This window comes from Drosophila biarmipes, chromosome 3R (genome assembly GCF_025231255.1).
Source record: "Drosophila biarmipes strain raj3 chromosome 3R, RU_DBia_V1.1, whole genome shotgun sequence".
Classification (NCBI taxonomy): Eukaryota; Metazoa; Arthropoda; class Insecta; order Diptera; family Drosophilidae; genus Drosophila; species Drosophila biarmipes.
In genome coordinates this window covers 33117551-33145000 of record NC_066616.1, presented here as the reverse complement: position 1 = coordinate 33145000, position 27450 = coordinate 33117551, and the positions used below count along the sequence as shown (strand labels likewise).

At 50.0% G+C, this 27450-nt stretch overlaps 4 protein-coding genes across 7 annotated transcripts in view; 1 reads left to right on the top strand and 3 right to left on the bottom strand.

Moving 5' to 3' along the window:
* The window catches only part of LOC108023873 (elongation factor 1-alpha 2), a 5150-nt gene extending 3963 nt beyond the window's left edge, over positions 1–1187 (bottom strand). Inside the window, exon 1 of the mRNA XM_017093553.3 lies at positions 1146–1187. The gene's annotated coding sequence lies outside the window, so the exon portion shown is untranslated. The remainder of the gene's footprint in view (positions 1–1145) is intronic.
* A 628-nt stretch (positions 1188–1815) lies between these two features.
* LOC108023852 (nucleolar protein 16) lies at positions 1816–2865 on the bottom strand. Its single transcript, XM_017093499.2, has 3 exons — positions 2662–2865; positions 2219–2503; positions 1816–2161 (listed from the first exon to the last, which is right to left on the bottom strand). Exons 1-3 carry the CDS (start codon positions 2757–2759, stop codon positions 1921–1923), a joined length of 624 nt encoding a protein of 207 aa, XP_016948988.1. The 5' UTR covers positions 2760–2865; the 3' UTR covers positions 1816–1920.
* Positions 2866–2962: 97 nt separating this feature from the next.
* Positions 2963–4551, top strand: LOC108023866 (cleavage stimulation factor subunit 1). Its single transcript, XM_017093530.3, has 3 exons — positions 2963–3123; positions 3183–4047; positions 4104–4551. Exons 1-3 carry the CDS (start codon positions 3053–3055, stop codon positions 4440–4442), a joined length of 1275 nt encoding a protein of 424 aa, XP_016949019.1. The 5' UTR covers positions 2963–3052; the 3' UTR covers positions 4443–4551.
* Positions 4523–26776, bottom strand: LOC108023865 (protein tramtrack, beta isoform). 4 transcript variants are annotated; one of them, XM_017093528.3, is made up of 5 exons: positions 26095–26776; positions 12420–12744; positions 11607–12239; positions 11404–11491; positions 4523–7032 (listed from the first exon to the last, which is right to left on the bottom strand). In XM_017093528.3, the coding sequence occupies exons 2-5, from the start codon at positions 12561–12563 to the stop codon at positions 5438–5440; spliced, it is 2460 nt and encodes an 819-aa protein (XP_016949017.1). In that variant the 5' UTR covers positions 12564–12744; positions 26095–26776; the 3' UTR covers positions 4523–5437. The 4 variants fall into 4 exon arrangements, with proteins under 4 accessions (XP_016949017.1, XP_016949016.1, XP_016949015.1 ...); XM_017093527.3 differs by lacking the exon at positions 26095–26776 and adding an exon at positions 14708–15026; XM_017093526.3 differs by lacking the exon at positions 26095–26776 and adding an exon at positions 14168–14330.
* Positions 26777–27450: the final 674 nt, after the last annotated feature.

The window sequence follows — 27450 nt, the reverse complement described above, 5'->3', positions numbered from 1 at the left end:
CTCCGTCGACTTGCACCGGCGAAAAATCAATAACGAGCCCCAGACAGAAACGAGTCAAGCCGAAGTCCGCGAGCTCTGGGCAAATGCACTCTCCTCTCCAGCGGCGGATGAGCCGGAGAGAAGCCCCCACCCAGAGCTCGAAAACCGGGGAAATGCGGAAAACATTGCGGCAGTCTGGCGGGGAAACTGCCGGCCGGCTTTTGGTTTTTGGGAAAACCACAGAGAATCTTTTGCAAATGGTCGTCATTAGAAAGCCAAGTGTCGGAACTGCAAAGACTGCAAGCTTTCGCAACATGGTGAAAAAGAAATTCGACGGGAAATGGCCAGAAGCATCGGCATTCGGCGGCATTCGTGCGGCGGAAAATTCGCGATTCCAAAGGGTGAAAAACTGCAGAGAGGGGTGAAAGAGACGGCGAATAAGCACACGATTGCACTTGCCTCCCATGGCTTGAAGGGGAGGGAAAGAGACGGAGAGCGCGAGAACTGCAGGGCGTTGTGATTTATTTTCTACCCTAGTGACAATTTTACTTGCCGATTTTCCCGCATGTTATTTTTAAATCTGTATTTGCATCGGAGTGCAAAATGCAAGAAGGAAAGGAGGCAAGGAATATGTAAAAATACTCTGGCGACATGCAGGGCAGGAAAATAATCTGCCGAGCATGTGTCACGCCGCAATTTTCGTATTCCGCCTGCGAATTCCAATAGAAACTGGGGAGCGAACGGCGTGGGAACGGGAATAATCCAGGCGAAATCGAACGCGCACACACATGCACATTCTTGCAGCCGGCCGCCATGTTGGAATTCGAAAGTCCACGCAATTTGTTTAATTTACTTGCAACGCGAGGGCACTGGAACCTCATTTCCCATTCGGATTTTGGATCGATTCCCGCCGCCCTACCACCGTTATTGCCATTTCAATGCGGCTATTATGCAAAACGTCATGGGACACCGGCCGGCGATGCAACACACACACTCGCACCGCTTTTTGCGGAAAACTCAACTGAGGCTCGGAAAATCGAAGAAAATCCACCTAAATATGCGGGGGAGGGAAACCCGAGACCTGGTTAATTACACTTGCAAACCCAATCGATGCCTATTAATATTGCCAATTTAAAGGATTTTCCGGGAGCTCTGCGTGCACTTACCTCGAAATCACAAAACGGAAAGACCGAAAAAGCGAACGTCTCCGAGCTGAACGGAGCCGAACCGATTCCGAACTAGAGATAGAGATGGGACAGGATCGTGTGCTTCAACGTGACTTTGGTTTGGATTCCATATCTTAATGGGGTTTGAACATAGTTGTTTACTCATTTATCTATTAAGGTTACTCATTGCAATTTATTTAACCCATTTTGGTCAACAGACTTTAATTCAGAACACTTCGTTTAAAGTATTTCAGTTTTCTTGGAATATTGGAGAACCCCTTCCTGATATTTTGGCTTACAACTAAGTAAAACTAGCAATTACCTCAGAATTTTCAAAACTATTTTAAAATACATAATAAAGGCTTTTTTGAGATGTCGCACCGTCAATAAAATTCTGCACGAGCTCATCTCGAAACCGAATGCAAAAGACAACTCGTTGCAAGTTATTCGGATTGGCGTTGGAATGAGACCACATGCCCTCCTCCTCTTCCTTCTCATTCTGTCGTACGACAGAATGACGGAAAAACCAGGGTTGCCACAGCTAACGGATTTTTTAAAAATTCCGTTACTATTGTTTCTGTCAAAAAGCAACGGACTCCTTCCACGTATTGGAAAGCCTCTTACTGCTAATATCAGGATCTTTCTTGATCGAGACATACATTTAAAAAAGTTATTTTTACTTGCCTATTTTTCTGTGTATTTAAAGAATTACGTCTAAATATTACAAATAATAGCATAAGAACCCGAACACAAATATATTACAGGTCGGAAGCACTTATTTCCATTCACTGTCCGACTCGTACTCTTCCCAATCCGGTTTCACGCCCAGGGGCAGCTTCTTCTGCTCCAGGTAAACGTTGAACTGCTCCGGAATGGACATGAATCGGCGAATCTTCAGGCGGAACTGTCGCCAGGTGCACTGGCCAAAGTTTTTCCGGTCGGCGACCATGGCCTTGTAGTTGAACTTGTACTTGTCGAGGAAGTAGGTGAGCTCCTTGACCACTCCCTTGGGTAATCTGCGTCAAATTGGAGAAATTAGAAAAGTCATTTCTTTGGAGCATCCAAAATGTTACCTGAATTCCGGGTCGGCACGCTCGCTGGCCAGTTGTTCTAGTTCTTGGACGACGTGCCCTCGTTTGGGACCCTCATCCACGACTGGTTTCTTGAGGCCCAGTGCCCGGCGCTCGTCCTCGTCCAGCTCCTCCTCCAGAAAGCCGTTCACCACTCTCGCCGCCAGGAGGCGGTCCTTCTTGTAGCTGGGGATCGCAATGGCCTTGTTTACGTCCTTCGCCAAACCCATTTCGCTGAAGTTGGTGCCCACGCGCTGGTCCTCCATCCACATCTTCTTCATCCTGGGACTGGAATTAATAGTTGGGCCATTAGTTTTGGATATTATTATATCGACTTCACTGAATCGTTATATTCTTTAAGTGGGCTAAATTATAGCCTTTAACTTCATCACGAACTCCCAATAAAATTAATATACTCTCCGGAATGGTACACCAATCCCACTTACTCCTCTATTTTGCCGGTGGAACTCCGGGTTTTGTTCATCGTCTTGCGGTTCACATTGTAGCGGTAACGCTTGCGTGCGTGATTCTTGCGGATTTTCATTGTTAAACCGTTTTATTGGTGGTTTCCAACGCAGATTAAACGAAGTGAAATAAACCAAAACAATTTTAAGGCCGCACGTGTTGCAGCAGCTGTATAGATAGCTGTTATCGATAAGCACATCGACCACTGTTAGGAAAATACCAGAATTTTAAACTAGTATTTAAATACCCGCGCAGCTGGAGATGGCATACCGGCAATGCGAATAATTCCGATAACGATAACCACGACTTCTGCAGTAGTACATTCAGTTTTTGTTTACATTCGTAAAAAAGAATTAAATACTATTATTTACGATGCGCGACGAGATTTTGGACCCCAGCAACCTGGTGAAGAACCGGGAGATACTCTACCGGCTGATGATCAGGTGGGTTACAGTAGAGCCCGAAAGAGGGAGGAGTAATAACAAACTGGCTTATCCGGCAGCCAACTGATGTACGACGGCCTGGAGAAGTTCGCCATGGAGCTGTCCATGCTGGTCAAGGCGGACCAGTGTGCTCCTAGCGAACGCCTGCTGCACGTGATGATTGCCGGAATGCAGACGCTGAGTGACAAGGACAAGACGCCCACGGATGATGTCCTGCCCGGGATAGATCTGGAGTTTGAGCCGGAGGCGTCTGCCTTGGCCCCGGAGCCGCATTCCTACGAGACGGCATATGTGACCTCGCATAAGCAGGCCTGTCGCGCCGGGGCGTTCAGCTGCGATGGTTCCCTGGTGGCCACCGGCAGTGTGGATGCCAGTATCAAGATTCTGGATGTAGAGCGGATGCTGGCCAAGTCGGCGCCCGAGGATATCGAGCCGGGCAGGGAACAGCAGGGCCATCCGGTCATTCGCACGCTGTATGATCACACTGACGAGGTGTCCTACCTTGAGTTCCACCCCAAGGAGCACATCCTGGCCTCCGCCTCGCGGGATGGCACCGTCAAATTGTTCGACATTGCCAAGCCCTCGGTGAAGAAGGCCCACAAGGTGTTCACCGACTGCGAGCCGGTGCTGTGCCTCTCCTTTCATCCCACGGGTGACTACGTGGCCATTGGCACGGAGCACAATGTGCTACGGGTGTACGACGTGCACACCACCCAGTGCTTTGTCAGCGCCATTCCCTCCCAGCAGCACAAGGCGGGAGTTACCTGCGTCAAGTATTCGCCCACGGGAAAGCTCTACGCCACGGGCAGCTACGACGGCGACATCAAGATCTGGGATGGGATCAGCGGACGCTGCATCAACACCATCGCCGAGGCGCATGGCGGAGCGGCCATCTGCTCCCTGGAGTTTACCAGGAATGGAAAGGTAAGGAAACATAGCCAGTGACTATGAAATGGCTAACTCCCAATGATTTCTTTTAGTACCTCCTCTCTTCTGGAATGGATTCCCTGGTGTACCTTTGGGAACTGTGCACCAGTCGACCCATCCAGACGTACACGGGTGCTGGAACCACCGGCAAGCAGGAGCACCAGACGGAGGCCGTTTTCAACCACACCGAGGACTACGTGCTCTTCCCCGACGAGGCCACCACTTCGCTCTGCTCGTGGAACTCACGTAACGGCTGCCGCCTGACCCTCAACTCGCTGGGACACAATGGACCTGTGCGCTACATCACGCACTCGCCCAATGCACCTGCATTCCTCACCTGCTCCGATGACTTTCGGGCGCGTTTCTGGTACCGAAGGGCAAATAACCAGTGAACGGAGGATTCGAATAAAATATTTAAGGGCTGAAGTAGGCATGTATTTTCCTTACCCAGACCAACAACCATTTGTGTGTCTTTCAGTAAAATTCTCTTTATTCAATGAACTCGCTTATGATTTCTCCACGAATGGCTAGCCTAAAATCGCAACTATAAATCTAGGGATTGAGCGCATGAGCTTAAGTCGTAGTTGTTGCGTTAAGTAAACGGCTGGAGTCGTAATACATAATACCAGGTTGGGATTCCGTATAAATATCAGTTGAGTTCTTCACTGGAAGTCCGTTGCGCATTTTGTTGTACGTTGGAACATGCATCGAGCCTAAGGAGTACGTCTACATCCTAGTTAAGTGGTCTTAAGTAGTTAATTAAGTTTACAACATTTCGTGGGGCCGCAGAACCGCGCTGAGGGGTTTCTCGGCGGCCACCAACTCGTCTTGATGATTGCACAATTAGCCAATACATTTGATTCCAGCTTGTTGCCAAGGAAATGAACAAAATTATACTACGGACTTTGAGTATTAAACAATATATAAGCTATGTACAACAAAAATAAAAAACAAGGATCTACAAAAAAGGTTCAACAAAATCACAAAGAGAAATGAAAAGTTCTAAAGTTGCCTGCTCCGCGGATCCTTCGCTGGGTCCACGAGGCGGCCAGTCGAATTGGTTATAATTAAAGCCGAAAATCATTAAAGTTCACTGAACTGTGCGTTGCTTAGATGGGTAAAATCCTACGTTCTAATTAAATTAAACATTCTTTCGCTTAAAAAGGCTTTCTGGACGGAGCGAGTGTTAGTAATAATATTGCTTACGGGTTTACACTAACTAGAATTAGAATTTAACTAAAAAATCGTTTTGAGTCTGGTGATTTTGAGTGCCACGATTGCTTACAATGCTATGAAGTATTCTACAGTTCAGAGCTGGCTGCTTAGGGTAGTGAAGCGTTGTTGTGCGCTCGCAGCCCCTTAGTTACTCTAGTATCCTGCCAAGTCTTTACGTTGCGGTTTGTGCGGTGGTGGCCAAGGCCAAGGACTTGCCCTCCGCCCCCGCGCAGGAGGCGGGAGGCGTGGGCGAGGGTGACGGCGAGATCTGTATCTCGTTCTTGATGATTACATCCTGCTGCAGGCTCAGCATGGCGGCCGCAGCTGCTGCTGGATTGCAGGCTTCGAAGCCGCCATCGCTGAGCTCCGCCTCCTGGTCCGCATCGTGGTCTTCGCCCTGCTCCAGCTTGACGTCCGGCAGCAGCAGCGAACTGTCCTGGCTGTCGAAGGAGGCGTTCTGCTGCTCCAGCTGCTCGGCCAACTGCCTCTGGTAGTGTGCCTGCTCCTGCTGCTGCTGGTAAATCGAAGCATGCATATCCCCGGCAGCCGCTGCACTGATCAAGTATTTCAGCGGGCTGAAGGCCCCGATGTCCTTAGGCGGCGTGAAGTTCTCATGGGTCATCTTCAGGTGGTTCTTCATCTTGTCCGGCCGCGAGAACTCCTTGGAGCACACGGGACAGGGGAAGACCTTGCGATGCTTGCCCTCGTGGTAGAGGAAAGCGTGCCGCTGGAAGCTGTACTTGTTCTTGAAGGTCTTCTGCATGTTCTCCTTGGCGCACTCGGTGCAGCGGTAGACGCCCTCCACCACACTTGCATACCGGAACAGATCCAGGCCTCGCACGGACATCTCCGTCAGGTGCTCCGCCTGGTCGTCCATCGTGGACTGGGCCTTGCGGCGTACCCTTCGCCGCTGAATGGGTCGCTTGGCGCCCTTTTTGCCACTCCGGGGAATCGGAAGAGGTGCCGTTGGCGTCTCGGGTGCTGGCGAATCTTCCTGCGCATGTGTGGCGTCCGTCTCATTGCCCTGATAGCCAGGCAAACCAGCATTTTCGTCAGCCAGCGTCAGCGTTTCGTGATCGGGATCATCGCTCTTGTTGGGATCCTGCTGCTCATTTATGGACAGAAGGTCCATGTCGTCATCCATGAACTGGCCCACACTTGAGGGGGATCCTTGCTGCTGCTGTTGCTGGTAGTAGTCGGTGGTCTTCAGCATGGAGTTGTTGGCCGCCATGTGGAGGAGCAGCTGGTGGTGCAGATTGCCACTGCTGTTGGCCACCTGGGCTGCCTGCTGCTCGGCGGCATTCGCCAGGGATTGCAGCCCGATGCAGGCGTTGACCTCGTCCTGGTTTTTCTTCTGCATCTCCTTGGGCTGCTCCTCGGCAGTCTGGGCGGCGTTGGGAGCGACTGCCACGGTGATCCGGGTGGACAGCGGCACCTCGGGATCCTTGGCGCCTCCGCGCAGCTGCTGCTTGAGCAGGGAGTTGCTGTTGTTGCCTCCTGCCACCTGCTTGACCTTGGTCTTCGATTTCGTGGGGGTCTGAGGGGATGGCTGCTGCGTGGGCGATGTGGTGGGAATCGCGCGTATCTTGAGTCCCAGGATTGTGGGCAGGTGCACGGGTGCGGAGTCTCGATTCTCGTTGATCTCCAGCAGGGAGATGGGCTCTGTGAGAGAAGTGGAGCCGCCGCCTGCTGCAGTTGCGGAGATTGTCGTCGAGGAGGAGCCGAACAGCCGCTGGGAGAGCTCAGGAGTGGCCTGAGTTGGGGTCACTGAAAAGATTCAAGTTTGGATTATAATTAGATTATGATCTTATGATACCACTTAAAAATACAAGTCCCAATTCCCTCACAAAAAATAAAAACAATCAATTTTGTGTTTCAGAACTGATATTGTTTCGAGTGTTTTTGCATGGTGTATTTTATTTTCCTTTGTTGGTCAGTTTTAAACGATAATATATAAATGTTCTGCTTGATTAATATTGCGTGTGATTCACTATTTAGTAATTATGTTTAACGTATCGTATGATATATCGTAAAGTGTGTCTCGTAATTAGCTAGTTTAAACGGAAACCATGTTTACCAACAATTCCAGACAATTTTCTCATTCTCACATGGAAGTTTTGCCTTGCATTACGATTCTCATTTTCCATTTTCTTTGGGCATCAAAGCATGACTCTGTGTATGTAGCTATATTCCTCGTTCGGGTTCGAGTTGGACATTTTGTTTTGAAAGCGAGAAAATTGCTGAAGGTGTATAGTTGCTGAATGCAAAATATATGTAAATATATTCATATAAAAAGTAGACTAAAAATAAAGTAAATATAGTACAAACAGTGTACACACAAATAAATATGCATGGTGGTGTTTGATTGATTGTTTAAAATTAACGCCAAAAGAGAAGTGTGGAAGATTGGGTTGGATCGATTGATTGATTGATTGATTGATTGATTGCTTGATTGGGTGGAAATACATATTCGCGATGGTTAGTCGGTGTTTGGGAGACGGCGGCTTACTGACTAAATTGCACTAGCTACCACTAAATAAAGAATTAAAAACAAAATTATTTAATAAGTTAGCGTACGCAGCTTGTTTATTATTTGATTGCGCTTAATTTTCCTCCAGTTTCTTTTTGCCTGTCGGTTTGCTTGCAGTTTTGAATGGTTCTTCTTGGTTCTCGATTTGCAACAAATTTGAACGTTTCACATGACTTGAGGAATTACTTGTTGTCTACTTTTCAAGTGCTTATTTTGTTTGGAGATCGTTTCGCATTAACAACAATATTTTGTAATTTTACACTGTTCTGCGGGCTGCTCGCTGTTACTGTTGGATTTCAACTGCATTTTGTTTGTTTTAGATTTTCATTTTCTTTGGCGATAATTTAAGCCTCCGATATACAACATAAATCGTTTGATAGATGATAAATTAGGTTACTTTATGCTCACTAATATTAGCGTTTCGTTACAACTATTGTTGCTGTTGTATCTGTAGTCACACCTCATCGACGTCCCGACGAAACATTTTCAATCCTTCGCCGGGACTCGGATGTTGGGGGAACTGTGTGGGTCAGCGGGTGTTTGAGGGTGGGCGGGTGCTGGTGGTCCGACGACCTTGGCCCAGCCCCGGGTTAACTTTTAACTAGCTTCATTTGAAGGCAACAAGGTAGATCTGCGCTCCCTCTCGCATGATTAACATTACATGGATTCTCCTCCTCCGTTTTCAGAGTTCGGCTTGAATATGTGTAGCACTAACATTAGCGTATCGAACATAGTGATAATGATAAATTAATCAATAGAACTACAGCTAGACATACCATTCAATGTTTATATATTATTTGTATAATTATGTATAACATATCTGTGTGTATATATAGTTTAATTATCTAAAAGTGCAGGTTTAGTTTCGGTTTTTAGTGTAACTCTTGCCCGGATACACTTCGCAATAAGGCCGCTCTGGTGTCCAATAAAAGGCAACCCTAATGGATGGGTTTCTAAAGTGTCGGCCACAAATTGTTTGATTTTGGGTCTTTGACTACGCGCTAATGAAGAGCGACCGACGAGCCGTCGCCGGCCGGGATAAATAATAATCGTACATCTTAGGGGTAGTTGGTAGGATTAGATAGCATTGCGTTCTGGTCGGGTCTTTGAAAAGGGGTCCGGAAAATAATCGTAATTGTAACTGATGAAGTAAATTGCACAACATAAAACGTCTGCTGGCTCCGGAGATTTCCGCCACTCCGTCGAGGCCAAGTAAAAAACTAAAAACAAAATCAACAAAAAATCTACTTTAACTTCCCTCCCCAACAACAAAAAAATCCCGAAGAGCGCCTGGCGCTGCATGCTTCCTCCAATCGCTGGCGGCTGCCTCAACCTCCACTTTCCACCTTTTCTTTGAGTGTGTGCTTTTTTGGGCTCGGTGAGGTGGGCGCTCCGGAGATTACTGCGCCGCGGCTGCTGGTGCTGGCGGGGCTGTGGACGCCGTCAGCGGTCCCAGGGATCCGCTGGACGAGGACGTCGACGAGGAGGAGGAGGTGGAGAGCGCATTGCTGGTGGCGGGCAGCGACTGATTCGAGTTCTGGCCACTCAGATCCGGCGGCGGAGGCGTCGAGGACCCTGAAACGCCCAGCGGCTGGCCGGCCAAGTTCGCTGCCGCCACGGTGGCCAGCGCCGTCGAGGGATTCTCGATCTTGTGGATAATCTTCACGTGCGCCGTCATGTTGTCCTTGCGCGTGAACTCCTTGAAGCAGAAGGGACACGGGTACACTTTCACGTTGCGCTTGTGCGAGGTCACATAGTGCCGGCAGAAGTTGCTGATGTGCGTGTAGACGCGGGAGCAGACCTTGCAGCGGTACGTGTGCTCGCCCTCTTTGGTGCAGTAGTCCCTCACCGAGCCCTCCGCCTCGCCCTCGCCCACGTTGCTGCTCAGGTTCAGCTTGGTCTTAACCGACGGGGTTCCCAATCCGGCACTCAGGTTCGGCGTGCTCCCGCTCAGACCGGCGGCCTTGAACTTGAAGCCGTCGTTGCTGTTGTAAATGTCGAGGTAATCCTGGCTGGAAAACACGGCCGGCTTCACGTCGCCGTTCTGTTTGGCCAGCTTGGGCCGCTTCTGGACACGCGGCTTCACAGAGGCCATGGAGGAGGAGCCGGCGGGCGAGACGAGTGGCGTGGAGGCGGCGTTCACCTTGCCAATGGGCGTCAGCTTCGGTATGCTGACCATGCTCTTCACCTGCGCTCCGCCAGCGGCCATTCCGATAATGTTAAGTTTGATTCCGCCGCCTGCCGCTGCAGCTGCGTCCGCCTGGTGCTTCCGCTGGGCGGCGATGAGGAAGGCCTGTTGGCGCGCCTGCTCGTTGAGGTGGCTGCCATCCGCTTGGTCCTGCGTGGGCGAGCTGTTGTCGGTGAGCGGGTTGTACTTGAACTCGACGGGCTCGTCGTACTCGTCCAGCATGAGTTGAGGTTCCATGTAAGAGGTGTCCAGTCCTTCGCCGTCGCTGTCGTTGCCATCTAAAATGGTTAGGGAATAGGTTAGTTGGGTGCCTCTTGGACGTCTAATACTATGTTTATACGCCACGTCAATTTGTAAGAACAGCAATAACTTGGTTTTAATTGGTATATTGGCATCTGAGTCTTCATTTTTCATTTGAATAATTTGAATAAGGGTCTTTTCAACTACTTAACATTACAAATATCGGGCGCATAAACCTAGTATGAGTTTTGATGTGGGTGTAGATGTGTGTGCAGGATGTATGCGAGAGAAAGGCAAAACACATGACGCGAGCGAGTGAGAGAAAGAGTTTCAAATCGGATCGGAAAAGCTATAGGGATTTCAAGCCATTTTCAGCGCGTGCGAGTTCGAAAGTTGTTCTGTTTCTGTTTCTGTTTCTTTTTCTCTTTTCATTGACAGCTTGGAGTGTCAGTTGATCATTTCGCTGTTGTTTGTTGGTTCGTGGAGGAGATGATCGGAAATGGACAACAGAGATCAGCATTCGTTGTGGGTGATGGTCATGAGAGGTGGCGAATTCAGTTTCTTGAGTTAGCTGGCTACCTTTGACTTTTGAGGCGCGGTAAATTTGGACAATTTTGATAGCTACAAGCTTCTTGATCATATCATTCTTATCACGTCGGCCATGAATCCCTGTGAGCTCAACCCGATTCTCAACTTCACAATAATCTCTTCGTCAGCTGGTGGATTTGCATTTCTTGGGCATCAACTGCATTAGCTGGTTGTTGGGGACACTCACCTGCCGACGGACGGAAGATGCCTCGAACGTTGCGAATTCACTTAACAATTTCGTATTACTTCTCACATTTTCTTTTTCAATTCAGATTACTTTGCACTAAGCGGGGGAACCGACGCGAGTTTTTGCTTTTCAGATTTCTACTAATTGAAATGCGTAAAATCCCTTTTAGCTTTTCCGATATTCGCAGATGAGATTGGTCGAATGTGGTTATGTGACTTCGGCCTGGCTCAGTATTGGATTGAGTTGGGTTCGGTACATGTCTTGCTGGGTGCACATGAGAGTCGACTCAGGGATGGTTGATGGTGCATTGTCTTAGGGCTAGGCAAATGATCTTAGGACTAGGTAGTGGTGCGCTCTATCTGTGCGGGTACAGGTGTACTGTATGTACTGGTATCGGGGACTCACCGGAAGTGCTGTTGTCCTCGTGCTGGCTCGCCGCGCGGTGGTCCTTGGAGTTCTTTGATCGCTTCGAGGGCAGAGAGTCGCGACTTTCCTGTGGACGGGAGAAGGGAAATTTGATTAGGCACAGAAGTACTTGTGGGGCATCTTCATCTGCGGCACCGATCACAACTCAGAAACCGTGCTTAGAAATCCTCCATGAAACTCACATTCAGATCATCCCCGTGTCCTGCAGTGTGCTGATTGTCGTCGGAGCCGTCGTCGTTGCCGGAGTAAGACTCGTTGCCCAGTTTGCCATTGCCCAGATCGGAGGTGTCGTGCATCAGGTTATCGCGGTCGAAGTCGTCGTAGTCGTTCCCCGTGCCGTTCGAGCTGCCGGACAGCTTGCGGGGCCTGCCCCTCTTGCGCTTGGGCATCAGGGCCGAGCTGAGCAACGACGGCTGCACCGGCAGGGTGGGAGTGTTTCCGGCATTGGTGGCACCGGCCAGCAGACCGCCGGCCTGCGAGCGATTCCGCTGGGGCACCAGGTACGGCTGGATGCGCTGCAGCTGGGGAGGAGTGGGCGTGCTCTCGGAACCCGCCGCCCCCGCGCCCGATGCGGCTGCCGCCGGCGAGGGCTTGTCGTCGTTGACCTCGGTGAGGCCCTTGATGCGCAGGCTCTCGGCCACGCGCAGGAATGCAGTGAGTCGCTCCTGGTCCACGGAGACCTCTCCTCTGTACATAAAGTCCAGCAGGGACTTCATGTCCGAGTAGGGCACATCCTTCAGTATGACAATGGGGTGCTTCTCCGGGTGATTTACGAACAGGGCATTGAAATAGGGACTGCAGGCGGATAGCACCATCTGTGAAAGGGGGAGATTAATTAGTTGGGTTAAAGGGGGATAGTACAATAGAAACTTGAAAGGGCATTGCTTTATAAACATTATGTATAATGTAACAAATAAGGTATGTGATACGATTGAAATAGTAGAGATAGATAACATATAAAGATAAAAATAACTAAAAAATCAAAGACCACCCACCTTGTGTGCCTTCAGGTATTGCCCATCGACGGCCAGCGTCACATCTGTGAAGGTTTCTGCGTGGAGCAGCTGGTCGAATACGGACAGCAGGTTGCTCTGGTGGTTGTTCCACCGCAGACAGAAGCGTTGGGATGCCATCTTCATTGGGAGGCTGTGGTTGCGTCACGAAGCGGTGTGCGAGTGGGTGTGCGATCGCGGTCTATGTCCTCATGCAAGTGGGGCTGTATGTCTGCCCTGGGTACATCTAAGGTCCTTCGGTCGTCCTGGGCTGGGATTCTTACTCCTTGGGGCCTGTCAGCTTTTAAAACATATATTCCAGGGCGTGCTGCAATCGGAAAGGAAGGAAATTCGAAGATTAGTCGAGGCACTACGTCTGTTATAGGATCTCCTTTATGTAGAAAGCATTAAGAGAGTATATGAGCTATTGATAGTTATTGTATCATTACAAAAACATTTGTACTAAACGCAGTTACATTTCATATGTCATTTAGATCACAGATTTCAAAATAACAAGCTTTAAAGAAAATTGAAGTTCGTAATATACTGGAAAACTCCTAAAAACAACTGATTTAACAAAAATAAAAATCCGTTTCTAAGAAATGCTATTCCTATAATCGTGGCTTCAAGCACTTTAAAAACTAAGTTTTCCCGAATTCCCGAATTCTCTTCAAAACCCAAACTCCCCCTATTTGTACGTCGACTAGCCAAGCTTTACTGTATTTCGCTTCCCGTTTTCGAAAAGAGTCCTGCAGCTGGAAACTGCGCTGCTGACGCGCTGCCGGCGTCCAATTGAATTTAATTTAAGAGTCGACCCCAAAGGGTCAGAGACGAGCACATTATGCAGGCCCCGTTGAGGGAAAGTAAATGAGGAAATTTCAAATGTGTTTCAAATGGGCAGGCAGGCAGCAGCAGCAACAACAACAACAAGGAACGCACACGCACTGCAGCGATGGTGTGTGTGAAAGACAGAGAGAGCGCGACTGGAATGACAGCAACTGTTGATCGGTGTGAGTGTGCATGACTTGGAAACTTGCCAAAGGAAAGGGTGTGGAGTTAGGAGAGCAGGCTGACTGGAAAACTTTACAGGCCTGCCAACTGGAAACTGGAACGCGCACACACGCACCAGCCTTGATTGCCCAGTGGAAAGTCATGGAAGAATGTTCGTGGCACGTTTTTTCCTTGTCCCATCCCGTCCCGTCCGACCGTTATCACACTTTCGGCGATCGTAATTCCAACAAAAAATCCTTGTCTTGAAACCACGCTTCCTCTTGCCCGCTCCACTTGCTAAATATTTGCCGCTGCCGCTCTTATCTTATCGCCACGCCAGTCCCAGTTGCTTTGTACACTTAATTGAAAATCATTCCCGTGCGCCCACGAAATTCCAGTCCCGTCTTCCTGGCCCTGGCACACACAGTCTTCACTTTTGCATAGTTCAGTTTGGTTTGCTTTCTGTTTTTCCACTCTTCTATTTTGTTGTCCATGCCTTGCACTTTTCGTTTGTTTGCAATTGTTATTGTTTTTATGCACTTGTTCAAATCAATTGAGAAACCATTCAATGAGGAGAGAAAGGGAGAGATCGGCGCGCACACACACCGACACACTGGCACCGCCAAACAGTTATTAGAAAAGCTTGGCGGCAAAGCTTTTTGCCTGTCCGATCGCACGAGCACGAATATGTGTGTTTCTCACTTATGGCTGGCTTTTAAATGGAATTGTATTGTTTTTCTGCCACTAGTTGGTTTCTTTACCGTTGTGTGGAGCAAAGTGAGAGCGAGTGCAGGAGAGAGGATCACTTCCAGTGGACACGTCCTCACTCGGGAAAGAATCGCGAAAGACTGAGTAAGTCAAAGTCCTCGACGCAGGAAGCCGACTGCGCTGCCGCCGACCTCTGCTCACTCGTGTCCCCCTCCCCCACGCAGCGCACACCGACACACGCACGCACACCGCCCTGATAAGAGCGGATGTTTTTAGGGGTGGGCGGTTGCCTGCGGAGAGGAGATCACTTTACAGCACACACACACTCGGTCGGCTTTACACCCCCTTTGAGTACGTGTACGCCTTGGAAAGGAGACGGAGACGGAGATGGCGATACTGAGCGAGCGAGAGGGGCGGTTCTTCGGTTGGGGGTTATAGCGGAGGTCCTAAATAGCTATGCACCCCCTCCCTCTCACTCTTTTGAATGATTCTTGCAACGTTTTTGGACTGTGGGGATGGCTTGTAAGCCGAGTCCAGAAACACTTTTCACTCACTGTTTCCCCACTTTGTTAAGTTAAAAACCGTATAAGCACCTTGCTCAGCTCGGCTTTCCCTCGAAGTTCTCAACAAACTCTTTATTTTCGGAAGCACATTTGAACGGGGCTACTAATGCACTGCCCGCAGTTGTTAAACCGAAATTACTATTCGCGATTTCGCCTGCTTCCTTTGCACTTTTTCATTTAATTTTAACTTGTGGAAATTTTCACAACTCGGCGCGAGAGAGACAGCGAGAGGGGGCGCGCGTGTGAGCGAGAGCGGAGAAACTCTCTTTTTGGCAGCGGCGCGTCGTCGGCGATATTTCGTCCGTCTTGCTTGACACCAATACACTGAGTGAGCGGCGATCCTCTGGCGATCGGCTCGGCAACTGGGCTCCAAGTTCCCGAGCGCCAGGGCAGCGCAGCCGGCGTCGCTGCCGGCGCTGCTTCTTCTTCGCACGAACACACACACGCGCTCAACAAATCCTCCTCTCTCGACAGGAACGCTCTTGCTCACTCACACGCGCCCACAAACAGGCAATAGGGCTGCGGTTTGTGGAGACATTTCGCTTGATCCCCAAGTCTCCAAACGGAGAGAGCGAGGAAGAGCGCCAGAGCGGCAGCGCTGCTCTGCTCTCTTGTTTGCGCCTTTGACTTTTGAATTTTTAATTTCCTTTGCTGTGCACGCGATGGATGGGGCCGGAGGGGGGACGCGGGGGCGGGGCAGCGAAACGGGGTTAAAAAGAAAAACGCGCTGGAAAAAGCTAGGAAACAACAGCAACCTTTTGGGTGTGCAACAGTTGATGATTTGTCGTTTCCCCCGCTTTTCCCGCCGCCGCCGGTGCAGTTGTTGTCGCTGTGGTTGTTGTAAGGGCAACTTTTTGGGTTGGGCTCTTTACTGGAACCACTTGGGGTTGGGCCAGCTTAGCTGGGGTTTTCCAGGCCACCGAAACATGGGAAAGCATGTGGAAGCGCGAGAGCCCGCAACGCAGGCGTGGTGGGACATACAGTGGGTACTCGAAGGAACCACTGTTCGCGCTTAAAATTACCTATAAAACACGTCTGTTTTAGATTTCAGTTCTATTTTGATCTTGGAATCCTTACAGCAGCAAAGGATTTACTTTGGCATTTATGCAGGGTTTTAAAATTGTTAATAGATTTTTCAGGCTGGGGAAGTTCCACTGTGTTTTCGTGTCGGTTTGCAGGAGCGCTCGTCTGAGGTTTTTAGCCGAGGGATTACGTAAGCGGCTGTAAATTCTACAAGTGGATTGGACCGGCGGTGTGGCTCAAACGGGGATCCTAAGCAGCGAGCTTTGGGCAAAGTTCCCTCGCTCTCTTGTAGTGGCTGTGTGTTTTTTATCCTACACACCTTGGTGGGTGCTTTGTTGTAGCTGCTGCCGCCGCTGTTGTTGTTGTCTATTATTAACTGGCTGAAGGCGTAACGGCAACAACAACAGCAAGACAACATCGGCCACCCCCCACCCCCCGGCCCCGGCCCCGGCCCCCGGCCCCTTGCAACGGAAACGGTCGTTTCGCCTAATAGGCTCTCACACACACAGGGACAGAGCCCCGGCCCAGGTGAAAAGCAACAACTGCACGCACACAGGCGCGCAGGCTAGACAAGCACAACAACAACAAGGCAGTCACTGAATCGTAAATTCCTGTTGCCGCTCTCAGTCGGCGTCGCTGCCGCTGCCGCTGTTGTTGTTTGCCTTGCCCTATTGCGTGTTGTTGGTGGTGTGTTTTGTTTTCATTTTTCAGTCCGCTTAGTTTTTTCCACTCTGAGTGGCTTTTGTGGAGCTTTGCTGGATCGGATCGGAACTCTGACTCCGGCCGGTCCACGGGTCCACTGTGTTCTCCGTGGCTGCACGGAGAGAAATAGGACCGGAGGGCAAGGGGGTCTCCTGTGCGCACTACGAGATCAGTTTTGTTTTCTTAGTCGACCAAATATTCAGAAAACATTTAATTATCCCTAAATTATAAGAACGTTTCAGATACAAGGTCATATCAGTTTCAGATACATTTGGGACTTTATTACTTCAAAATACAAAACCCATTTCAAGCCTGGCTGGTCCCTGTTTCTCCCTGTGTAGTGGCTCGCCAGTGCCTGTTGTTGTTGCCCTACTACTTGTTCTACTTAGTCGCTGGTCTAATACGACGAACCGCTCTATCTACGCTCCACGGCCTCCTCTCCCGCCCCGCGGAAGGGAGGGGAGTTGCTCTCCTGCCTGAGTTTTATCAGCGAAAAGTTACAACAATAGGTTCCGCGGGGCGGCCGAGGTGTACGTGTGTGCGGGAACGGAGGTTGGGCGGGGAGTCGGTGACAGGGCTCACCAATCAGCGATGCTTCCTCTTCATCTCCCACAGACCGCGGTGATGATGTCGAAATCTCAGCTTCGGCTGGGAGTGGAAACGGAATTTGGTCGCTTGGCGGAGGAAGACCCGTTTGAGGAGTGGAAGACACCGGGGGTCGGGCAGTTATGACGAATGATTTCCCAGTGTGGGACTCCCAAAGCCTGGGAGTGAAGGGGACCTGGGTTCAGAAATCGGCTTTATAAAGAAATCGGAACTCTGGTTCACTGTGATCCTTGGGACCAAGTCTAGGTAGGACTTGTACGATATATATATCCTATATACAAATATGGATCTGGTATCCTAGAGATTGTATAAAAATATTATCCCTTGGAACTGGAGATTCTCTATGATAATGGATACATCTTTCTCAGCATTCAGAGCCATTTAGAGCCATGAGCGCCTTGCTGATTCCCTTCATGGCGGAAGGTTGGGTATCTCTCTCTCTATAGACGACCCTTTGGCCCCCAGTGGTGGCCAGTTGTTACCCAATAGCTTTGGCCTAAAGTGGGTTTCTGGCTCTAGCCGCCTCGAGTCTTGTTGTTGCGGCTGAAGCCTCGTGTGCGTGACACTTGGCGCAAGTGGCCCACACACAGCCCCAACCGTCGCCCCCGCAACGTATCGAAGTATGTGAAAATCCAGCGATCTGAGCCACCGCGTCAACCGAAAACCACCGGAGCCTGTGATTTCTACATGCGTGTGCGCCGCCCCTCCGCACCCCGCTCGCTGTGCGTGAGAGCGAGGGGGATGCAAGATCGGGGCCTTTGGTTTTTCGGTTTCCTCTAGCGCTGTTTGTGCCGCGCAAACAGCAAAAGCCACCGAGTTGGCCCAGAGCGGAGTGAAGAGAGCGTCGGCGGTTGGCTCTCCTAACGCCGAGCCGTGTGGGTAGTAGTGCCGGCGCAGTGGTGTGCGTGCGTATCTGTGTTGACGACTGACTAACTGAGTAACTGCTGCTAGCTGGCAGCTATGTGGCCGGATTCTGGTGCTCCGTCGATGCCAACGGCGGAACAGGTATCGCAGGTTGGCAGCGAACACATGTGCCGAGCGCCTGGCTGCCCCGCACCCCTCGGACCCTCCTGCCCGCCCCTCGACGCCCTCCTGCCGCCAAGCGCCGCGGCTAGAAACCAAAGCCTCCCAGGTCCCTCCTTCTACACGCAGAGAAAGGGGGTGTGAGCTTGACTTACCACCTAAATTTAAGGCTGATGTATCTATCAATTTGACAAGTTAGAGATGAGAAATGTTTCCAAACTTTCTAGATTATCTTTGGGATTCGTCTGCAGTATCTCCGAGTGTACGATTCTTCTAATGCCCCCTCTCCGCGCTCGCCTGGTTTCTCCTTGGCTCACAAACTGTCGCCGCTGGAAGCTCGGCTCTTTGTACTTTGGTTACATGCTCTCCTGCTCCCTTGGCCCCGCTCTCCGCTCCGCTCTCCCCGCTCCTCGGCCCTGCGACTCTCCCCCCTCGTTTCTAGCGACGACGCTGGCTGTCATAAAGTCCCGTTGTTGTTTTTGTGCCTCTCCGGCGGTTTCTAGCTCTTTCTGCGCCTTTGTTCGCCAAGTGTAAAATTCCTTCGCACGTAGGCCCCCGAAAGAAAAAGCTTGGCTCGGAGCACAACAAAACCGAAATGGAAAATGGAAACGATGGAAATGGCTGGGAGGAGAGGCTGGCAGCCGAGCACGTAAGCCCAAAGAGAAGGGTCTTCAGAGGGGCCGTTGTCAATGCCACACCAACACTCGCGCCGTAGGACCCCGGGCCTCGGACCAAGACCCCGCGGGTTTCGAAACTGTCGTTCGAGTGTGACCGAGGTTCCACACACTCACCCATCCACCCACCGTCGAGCTGTGCCTGTGTAGGTAACTACGTGAATAATTCCATTCATAGAGAAATTTAATAATAGACACGCCACTGAGGAATCCCCGCGCCGCACCGTGGAGATCGTTCGAGATTTTCAGTCGCAATTCCACGGATACCGAGTGACACTAAGCTAGGAATCACATTGGAGAGGGTTTTGTCTACTCTTAAAGATCCTTGATTATAAGAAGTTCTGCTTTCAGTATCTTTCAGTATTCCAACACTGGAACAGTGTGAATTCCTTATTAACTCACTGTTGTTATCTTCCATCGAAGTACCAATAAATCGATCGCTGAGTAAACTTATTTATTGACATTTCGAAAAGACATTTGTTTGCTTTAATGTTTGTCGTTCAAACCTGATTTCGGTCGGTGATTTGGCTATCTGAAATTCGGTAGATAAAAAGTTCCTATTTCCAAATTACCCTTATAATGGAGCAACATCACATTCGGAATTTATAGAAGTAAATGGAACCGAAACCTGGCCAATTCTGTTGGAAATCCCATCCGAAAGTCTGCTGTACTTGTCCCATCGTGCGTGTAAAAGCAAAAACAACAGCGTGTCCCCGCAGATACACAACCACATGTCTGTAACACATCCGATCGTACACATTCGTATCTGTACTGGTTCCAATCGCATAAGGCAAACGTTTGCGGAGGAGTGAGCGCCAACGAAACAACAAAGCACCGCTCCGCTCTTCGGCTGGTCGACTATGAAATCGCTTGGGGGACGGGGAAGGGATGGGGCTGTTTTTGGGGGCGGACGGGGAACTAGTTGCCCTCGGCTGGGTGAGCTCACCCCGGCGATCGGCGATCGGCGGGACCTGGAAGCTGGGAACTGCGGCTCCCCATGACTGATTTGTGGCCATCGTTAGGGGACACAGTGTTGCTTTACAGAGGGAAATTCTCTAGTTCCCATAAGAAAACATTTCTTGTCATAGATGCATCGTTTATAAGCAGAATGAATTTGAATTTAATAAAAAAGTACAGCCATTATAGTATATTATTTTGGCTTTCGGAAAGGTTCCACCCCGACATTTCTTTCTCTGCACATCGTATTTCCTTTTAAACCAACTGGGGGCTCGAGTACTGCGACTCGTTTGGACTGCTGATTGCCAAATCGTTTTTCGGCTGGCATTTGTCAGCCAGAAATGCAGCCACTCCGAGCTGTGCCGTAGAAGGGCGTCTCTCCCCGGCGGTCTTGCAACGCTCCCCTCGCCCCCTCCTTGGAAGCCCCCCCAGCTGTCAGCACTGTATTGATCTATGCCTGCGTTTTTGTTGCTGCGACCACTTCACGCCTCGACCCACACAGCAACAATTTGCCCTCGCGCTCGCAGAGCTTTTTATGGCGGTGTCCTTAATTTAGACATTCGAAATGCGGGTCACCGGCGGACGGGGAAAGTTCCGCAGCTCCGCAGTTCCACAGTTTGGCTCTTCGCACTGACACACTTGGTTGGTTGGCCAATCAGCGATCCACCACCGCTCCCCACATGGCCACCACGCCACCAGAGGCCTCAAGAGTCGTGCATAGTTGCGAGAGCCAAAGGCGTCTTAAAACTCGAATTCACACCCCCGATATCGGAATTGGACTGACAGAATCTTGTCGCACTAGGGCGCACTTCCCCTGGGGCTTTCTATTCGGGCTGCTTTCTTCCATTTCCTTTGAGATATCCCCCAAAGCAAGAACTGAGCAAGAACTGAAAGGATGTGCGGTTGGGATCCGAGAACTGGCTTGCACCGCGTTTGGGGAACGAACTGCCGGGTGTGTGTGCCCATGTCCGTAGTGTGCTCGACCGCACTGCGCCGATAAGACGGACGAAGGAAGTACCTCCACGATAGCAGTGTGCTCCCGCACGAACGCTGCCCATTGGGACACGCCAGATAAAGGCACCAGTCTCCGGCCTTGCGGCCAGACCCGTGATTCACGCTCGATCGCCCTTTTCTAGGAGCCGCGGGAATTCGGTTCTTGCGCCGCCCGAATGCTTTCTCCGCTCCGCGGCGATAACAGCGCAGAAAGAGAGCGGTCGAAAGTGGAATGCCGGCATGTGCTTGCTTGGGCTCTTCAGATGCGTTCCGAGTGGGAAGAAATGATTATTTTTAAGGCTAAATCAACAACCAAAGAACTCATCTAAGTGCCATCAGTGTAATATTAACATATAGTTTTTAATTTATTAAAATAGTTTAAGTACCCACGATTAATTCATAAATCTTATAAAGATTCCTACGTGGGTGGGTGGCCGCCTTCCTCCTGGCGCCGCTAATGGAAGCTAGAACTCTGGCGCGGGTATTTATAAACTGACCCAGTTGTGGGGTCCAGCCAGCGATCCTCTGACGAAACTCTCCGAAAACAGCTGCGCCCGGCCATGCGGCGATATCCCCACAAGAGGCCCACCGAACCGCTCGAATCTAGGAGCTAGTCGAGGGGGCAGGGGCGCAGGTGGGGCTAGGATCGCGCGTTTCGAATCGCCTTGAACGGCCGGGCAACAGCAACAAACAAAGGAAACGATAGCCGGAGGCCGGAGAAGAAGAGCTCGGAATTGACGCACGAGGAATCATCGAGGCAATACCCATTGTTTTTAGGACGAGGGAATGTCACGAACATCACGAAAGTGTTGTAGTTCATTAAACCATTGTAGGTATCTACCCGATACGAGTTTTTGTCTGGTAATAGAGATTTAATTTTTGGCAGCCTCGGCGTCGCTTCTCTTGTTCCCACATCCCCGGCGAGGATCTTGGCTAAGGGGTATCCCCAGAAACAGCACGCAGTGCGCTGCTTTCTCTTCGTGCGTTTTGGGGGCCTTTGCCCCCAGGCGCTGTCGCCGTCGGCGTCTCCGTCGGCGTCTCCGTCGGCTCCGCCACTGCGTGCATATTTCACTTTTTATTTTGTGTTTCTTCGGCGTTCTCCTTGCTCTCCTGCCGTGCGATGGCGAGTGTGTGCGTGCGGTGATAATGCTGTGTGTGTGTGAGTGTCATCCCCATGGCTCCCTCCTCCCCCTCCTCCTGTTCCGCCTCCTTGCGCCGCCCACCACCCACCGCTGCGCACCCAATTAAGCTTATCGCGCACAGCGCGCCCGTGTGCGTGAGTATCTGTGTGCGCTCTGTACCCGTATCTGTGCGCGATGTGTATCTTCGTGTGCTTCGTATCTGCGTGGTTCTGTGGGGATATCTGAGCGCGGCTGGCTTTTTAGAGGTGACTTTCCTCGGCTGCGCTCCTTGGAGGCTACGAGGAAAACATTGCCGCTTGCTTTCTGCCTTTCCTTCTCCCCGCCCACACCGCTCCCCTGACGCCCCGCCCCCTGGCACTCGCGCTGTTGGTGTCGTGTGCAAACGGCCCCAACAGCAACGGCCGCAATCGAAAAATCCTCTTTGAGAGGATTAAAATATACACACAGCTTTTTTCTTATTGTCATGTGCTCTTTGCTCGCCTGCCAGCGGTACAGTGGGGCAAATCGATGACTGTGGGCAGAAAGGATTGTGGGGATAATTTTGTATTTAATGAAAAGGTATTTTGTATTATTTTTGAAGACGATCAATGCTATGATATCTTATAACTGGCAATAACTGGTCTCCAGATTGGTAACTATCAACACTAAATTATTTAAAATAAACCAAAAAGTTACATTCTTTAGTCAATAAAGGGGACTTCGTTAGGCTTAGGTTTTGTCAGGACCTTGGAAATTTCGCTTGCTAGGCACCCACTGTGCCCGCTCGTTATCCCCCAACCGACAACCGACAACCGCCATCCCCAACCCCCAGTCCGCAGTTCGCAGTCCCCGACCGCCGAGTGTCCCACAAACGGACAAATGGACAAACGGACAAACGGACAATGTCCCCTGGCAAAGCTTAAGGGTAGCAGCGACGTCGGCAGCGCCGCTTTCAATTACATTTCATTTGCATTTCGCAGTTGCTTATTTCTGAGTGTTTATTTCTTTCCGCTGATGTTGCCTTTCTGCCGCACCACTCGGTGTGGGTACTGTAAGCACTGTAAGTGCGCAGCCTTAAGTCGGATGCCTGGCCATCCGCTCTCCTTTTTGGTGTTTTCCCTTGCGCTGACCGTTCGGTGGCGAATGCAGAATAGGAAACGGCTGGCAGATGCACACTGGCCCCGCCGCCCGTGTGGGTGAGTGGTTCTTCGGCTCTGCGCTTGTCAGGCACCACAGGGCGTATACTTGACGCGGACATTGAGCTGCGCCGGCAGCGACGCCGACGTCGTTAATTGAATTAAAGTGCATGCGTATGTATGCTTGTAAGGCGAGCAGAAGGCTTAAAAGCGGCACGAAAAACAAATACTGCGGCCAGCAGGCGGAAATTGTGAAAGAGTCTCACCACGTGCTTGCGGCCGGAAAATCACCAGAAATCCTTCATTCTTTCTTGCCGATCAGCTCTTTTCAATAATACACAAATTGAAAGGCAAGCAGATTCGGTTGCAGTGCTAGCATAGTGCATAGTGCTTGATGTGTGTTTGGTTCGATCAGAATGAAAATACCATATTTATAACAACCCATATCTTTATGTGCCTTCGTCGAGATACCACCTAAGAAGTGTAGATACTTCGCACAACGGTTACTATATCCGGAGTCCAAAGGGCTAACACTGCCTGCTGGCTTCTGTTTTTGCCCGGTTTCTTGGCCCATTCTCTTTTCGCGAAGATTTCTGCCTGAGTTACAAAACATATTTTGGTCACTGACCTTTTCTGTTTTTTGGATTTTCGTTGGTTCCTCACTTTTTGCTGACTTCTGGCTGTTTTTGTTTGTGTTCCACTTTTGAATTTAGGTTTTGCAGTAGTCGGAGTTTTTGTGCAGATTGCTAATTAAAAAAGGAGATATATGGGGTACACGCGCGACTCGTGCACTATCAGGATGGGCAATCGGAGCGGCAGATACCCGAAAGCGAAATACCCGGCATTCTCCGCGAAGGTGATACAAATCAGAAATGCATTCAGCAAAGTCTCATGAAACGCCAGAAGCCCCAAAATATGAAAAGGAGTATCGGGTGGAGCTAAAGAAATAAGAACCACATGAGTACACACGGGGAGCAGCAGACAACAGAAACGTATTTAGCCTGGCAGCTGGCACTCGCAAATGAAATAAATAAATACGAAATCATTTTAAATAACAATAATCAAGGAATGTATTGTGTGAATTTGGTTTCGAGGAATTTCTGAATACGAAAAGGGGCAGGAAATCGGCGAGAAGTGGCAGAAATAAGTATGTAAGTGATATTTGCGAAAGAGTCACGCGCAAGAAACGGGTGCACAGGAGAAAATAAGTAGGAGTTCTTTTAACTATAACGAGTTTATTTTGTTTCCACTTTTATTTGTTTACACAATTTTTATAAATTCAACAAATTATTGTTTTCATAACAGTATAAATTTCAATTTAGATCAAATCTGTCAATATATTCCTTTTTATATTTCAATGAAAATCTCCCCTAATGGATATTTTTCTCGGTGTACTTAAGGAAGAGTGAGAGAGGGATAGATAATATTAGAAAGAGTGCCGTGGAGAGAGTTCTGCCTCTCCCCTTTCTCCTTCGCTCTCCCCCAGATTGCGTATACGCCGCGTGGACTTTTACTGTTTCGATTTATTTCGTGGGTTTTTACGGACAACAACAGTGCGAATGCTTCGATCTCTTGGCGTTGTTAGTCATGTCATCCTCCTTCTCCTCTCCCTCTTTCTTTGCCGCCCTAACTGTTCCGATCGCCGGCTAAACAACAGTTATAATTTGAGCATAATTTCAACTGAGCGCAAGGTGCTCACGAGTGCGTTTGTGTGGGGCAAACAAACAGAAAGCTTTCGCGAAGAGCGTGAAACACATAGTAAAGAGAGCAGTGGCGCTGCTCGAGTCGTTTCATTAACAAAACAACCGCAAGATTTATGTGTGATCAGAGACTGGGCATTCGTTTCCTTCTGCCCCAATGCAAAACAATAATTCAGATTCTTGTTGTTGCCCCCGCTGTGTGAAGTGGGTTAGCCAGCGGATCGAAAGCAACGACAGCAGTAACAAACAACCCGCCCAAACCAAAACAAATGCAGATCTGCGGCGGAGATTGGTTTTTGGGCTGCGATCTCGATTTGCATAATTTAATTCGTGGCTTGGCGGGGCGCACAGGTGCATGTGCAGACTTGCCGCTCGGCCAGGGCTGTCGGGCTTGCCTTCACAACAACTGACTCTTCTTCGTCAAACTCTTTAATTTCCCAATAATATATTTTTATTTCAATTATTTTTCTCCGTGCAAGTGTGTTGCGTACAACTCACTCATTCATCCAGCCAGTCGTTCACTCACTCATTCACACAGTCACTCCATTGGTTCATTCAGAAAATCACCGTGGCCATCGCATGGGTTCCAGCCACTGGAAGCCACCAGAAGGCACTGGAACTGGAAGGCCGATCGAAAGGGGTGCGGCGGGCGACTGGCGACTGCCGACAGCCGACTAGCGACTGGATGTGGAAGTGGGGGATAAAAAAGGAAATGGGCGACTGCAAATGACAGAGATCACTGAAGCACGACCGACAAACAAGCGGCGGACGTATCTGTGTATCTAGTATCTGGTATCTAGTGCGGCGGCCTTACTCCGCATGTGCCGTATACGGCCTGTGTGCTTCTGTGTCTGCGGCCGTTTCGTTTCTGCGGCACTGTCTGTGTAAGTCGGATACGAACTGTGTCTTTCCAGTAGGCGTGGGCCTTGCGTGTGTTGGTACAAGTACTGAGCTTGCGAGCGGGAGATTGTTAGAAGAAAATGTATCTGCGAGGCCTTACGGCCTCCAATGGATCCCCAGCACGACCCTAGGGTTGTTTTATTGCAGCTTAGTCGGCCTTAAATCCGAAATCGAAGCTATTGTTCGGCGGCTTAGTCATCCGATGATTACGACTCCTGCGACGACCCCTTCAAAGTAGTCATTAAAATCCTTATCGAAATTACTTGGAATAAACACCGAGCATTTCTAAGTAGCTTCGTCATGGCTGTATGCAATACTGGGGTTTCCTTGCGTGATGAAGGGGAATATTTAATATTTAGGTTTAGGATCATGCAATGTCTATCTATCTTTATAAAACCCATGAATTCCCGGAAAATTCTGGGAAGCTTTACTACATTTTTAGGTTTTTTCGAATCATATAAATCCTTATCTGAGAATCAGGAGAATTCCTCAAGAGGGAGTACTCAGACGTGAACTGAAAGTTTATGTACTTGATGCCTTGACCTTTTTGAAGTCGATTCCCTGGAAAATCTCACCACTTACCAATTCTACGAAGATTCTTGGTAATCCGTTTTGCGGTTTCTTCGGCGCAAGAAGGCTTGCAACACTCGAGCGCACTTGTTGTTGTTTCTGTTTCTTTCGCCGCTCTTGTTGTTGTTGTTGTTGGTTACACGTAATTGGCAATGGAGGCGAACACGGAGCCGAAAGCGGAATGCAAAAGGCAAAGGCAAAAGGCTAAAAGGCACGAAAACAGCTGAGGAAACGCCGCGCACGAACCTCCAATCAGAACTGAATCGGCAGGGATGTCGACGTCGACGCAGAAGCCATTTTACCGCATTGTTGTCCCTGAGCCCCAAGAAGAGAGCGAGCGCCGCGCCGAAGAGAGCCCAAAGGTGGATACACGAAGCCGAGCCGAAGCCTTACCGAAAGCTTTGATCACACGACACGAACTGAGCTGGGGATAGCGTGGAATATGGGAATATGGGAATTGGTAGTGGTAGTGGGCGGTTTTTCGCTGCTCCCGTTTCACATGGCTCTCCCTCTCGCAGGGCGCAAAAAACGCAAGTGGATGTCGACGGATGAGCGGATGAAATGGAATGGCAAGAGGCGAACGTTTGAATGGGGCTCCAAATGGTTAAGAGAGCAGCGCAGTCGCCGCTGGCAGAGGGAGAGGGAGCGAGCAGCCCCAACTTGACATTTCCATTTCGCCGCTGCGTTGGCGCTCTGCCCTTATGCTCTCTCTCTCGCGCGTTCTCCCGCCGATAAGCTTGTGTTGAAATCAAGTCTCCTCCGCTCTCTCTGTCTGTCCCTCTCTCTTTCTTGCTCACCGCTGTGACCTGCTGCTCCACCTCTGCGCCCACCACCCCCTCTCTTCTTGCTGCATCAGCGTATTACGAAATATGACAACAATGCAGTTTGGTCGTCCTCGTTTTCGTTCTGCCGACGCAGCGGCTTCTTCTTCTTCGGCCCCATCTTCTGCTCTCTGCCTGCTCAGCATAAATGCCATCTCTCCGCTCTCTCTTTTCCGCCCCCAAAGAGAGAGAGGCGGAGAGAGTGGGTGGCTGCAGTTTGTTTGTTATTTTCTCCGCGCCGCACTCGCAAATTGATTGCATTTTAATGAAGTTCTGCCGCCCGCTAAAAATAGTCAACTCTCCATCCCGGGGGCGGGGGCGTGGTGCGGGAATTTCTAGCTGGGCGCATTCCAAGTGCAGCAGCGATCGGCAGTAACTAATTCCAAATGCCAGCTATTACGGCAAACTGGTTTGATCGGAAAAGCGTGCCGCGTTGCTCGACTCTCTTGGTCGCCCAACCTCCCGACCTCCCCCCACTGCCGCGCCCCACCGCCCGCCGCCCCTTCGAGAACGCTCGCGCGCGCGTCTAACTGAAACCGAAATGATT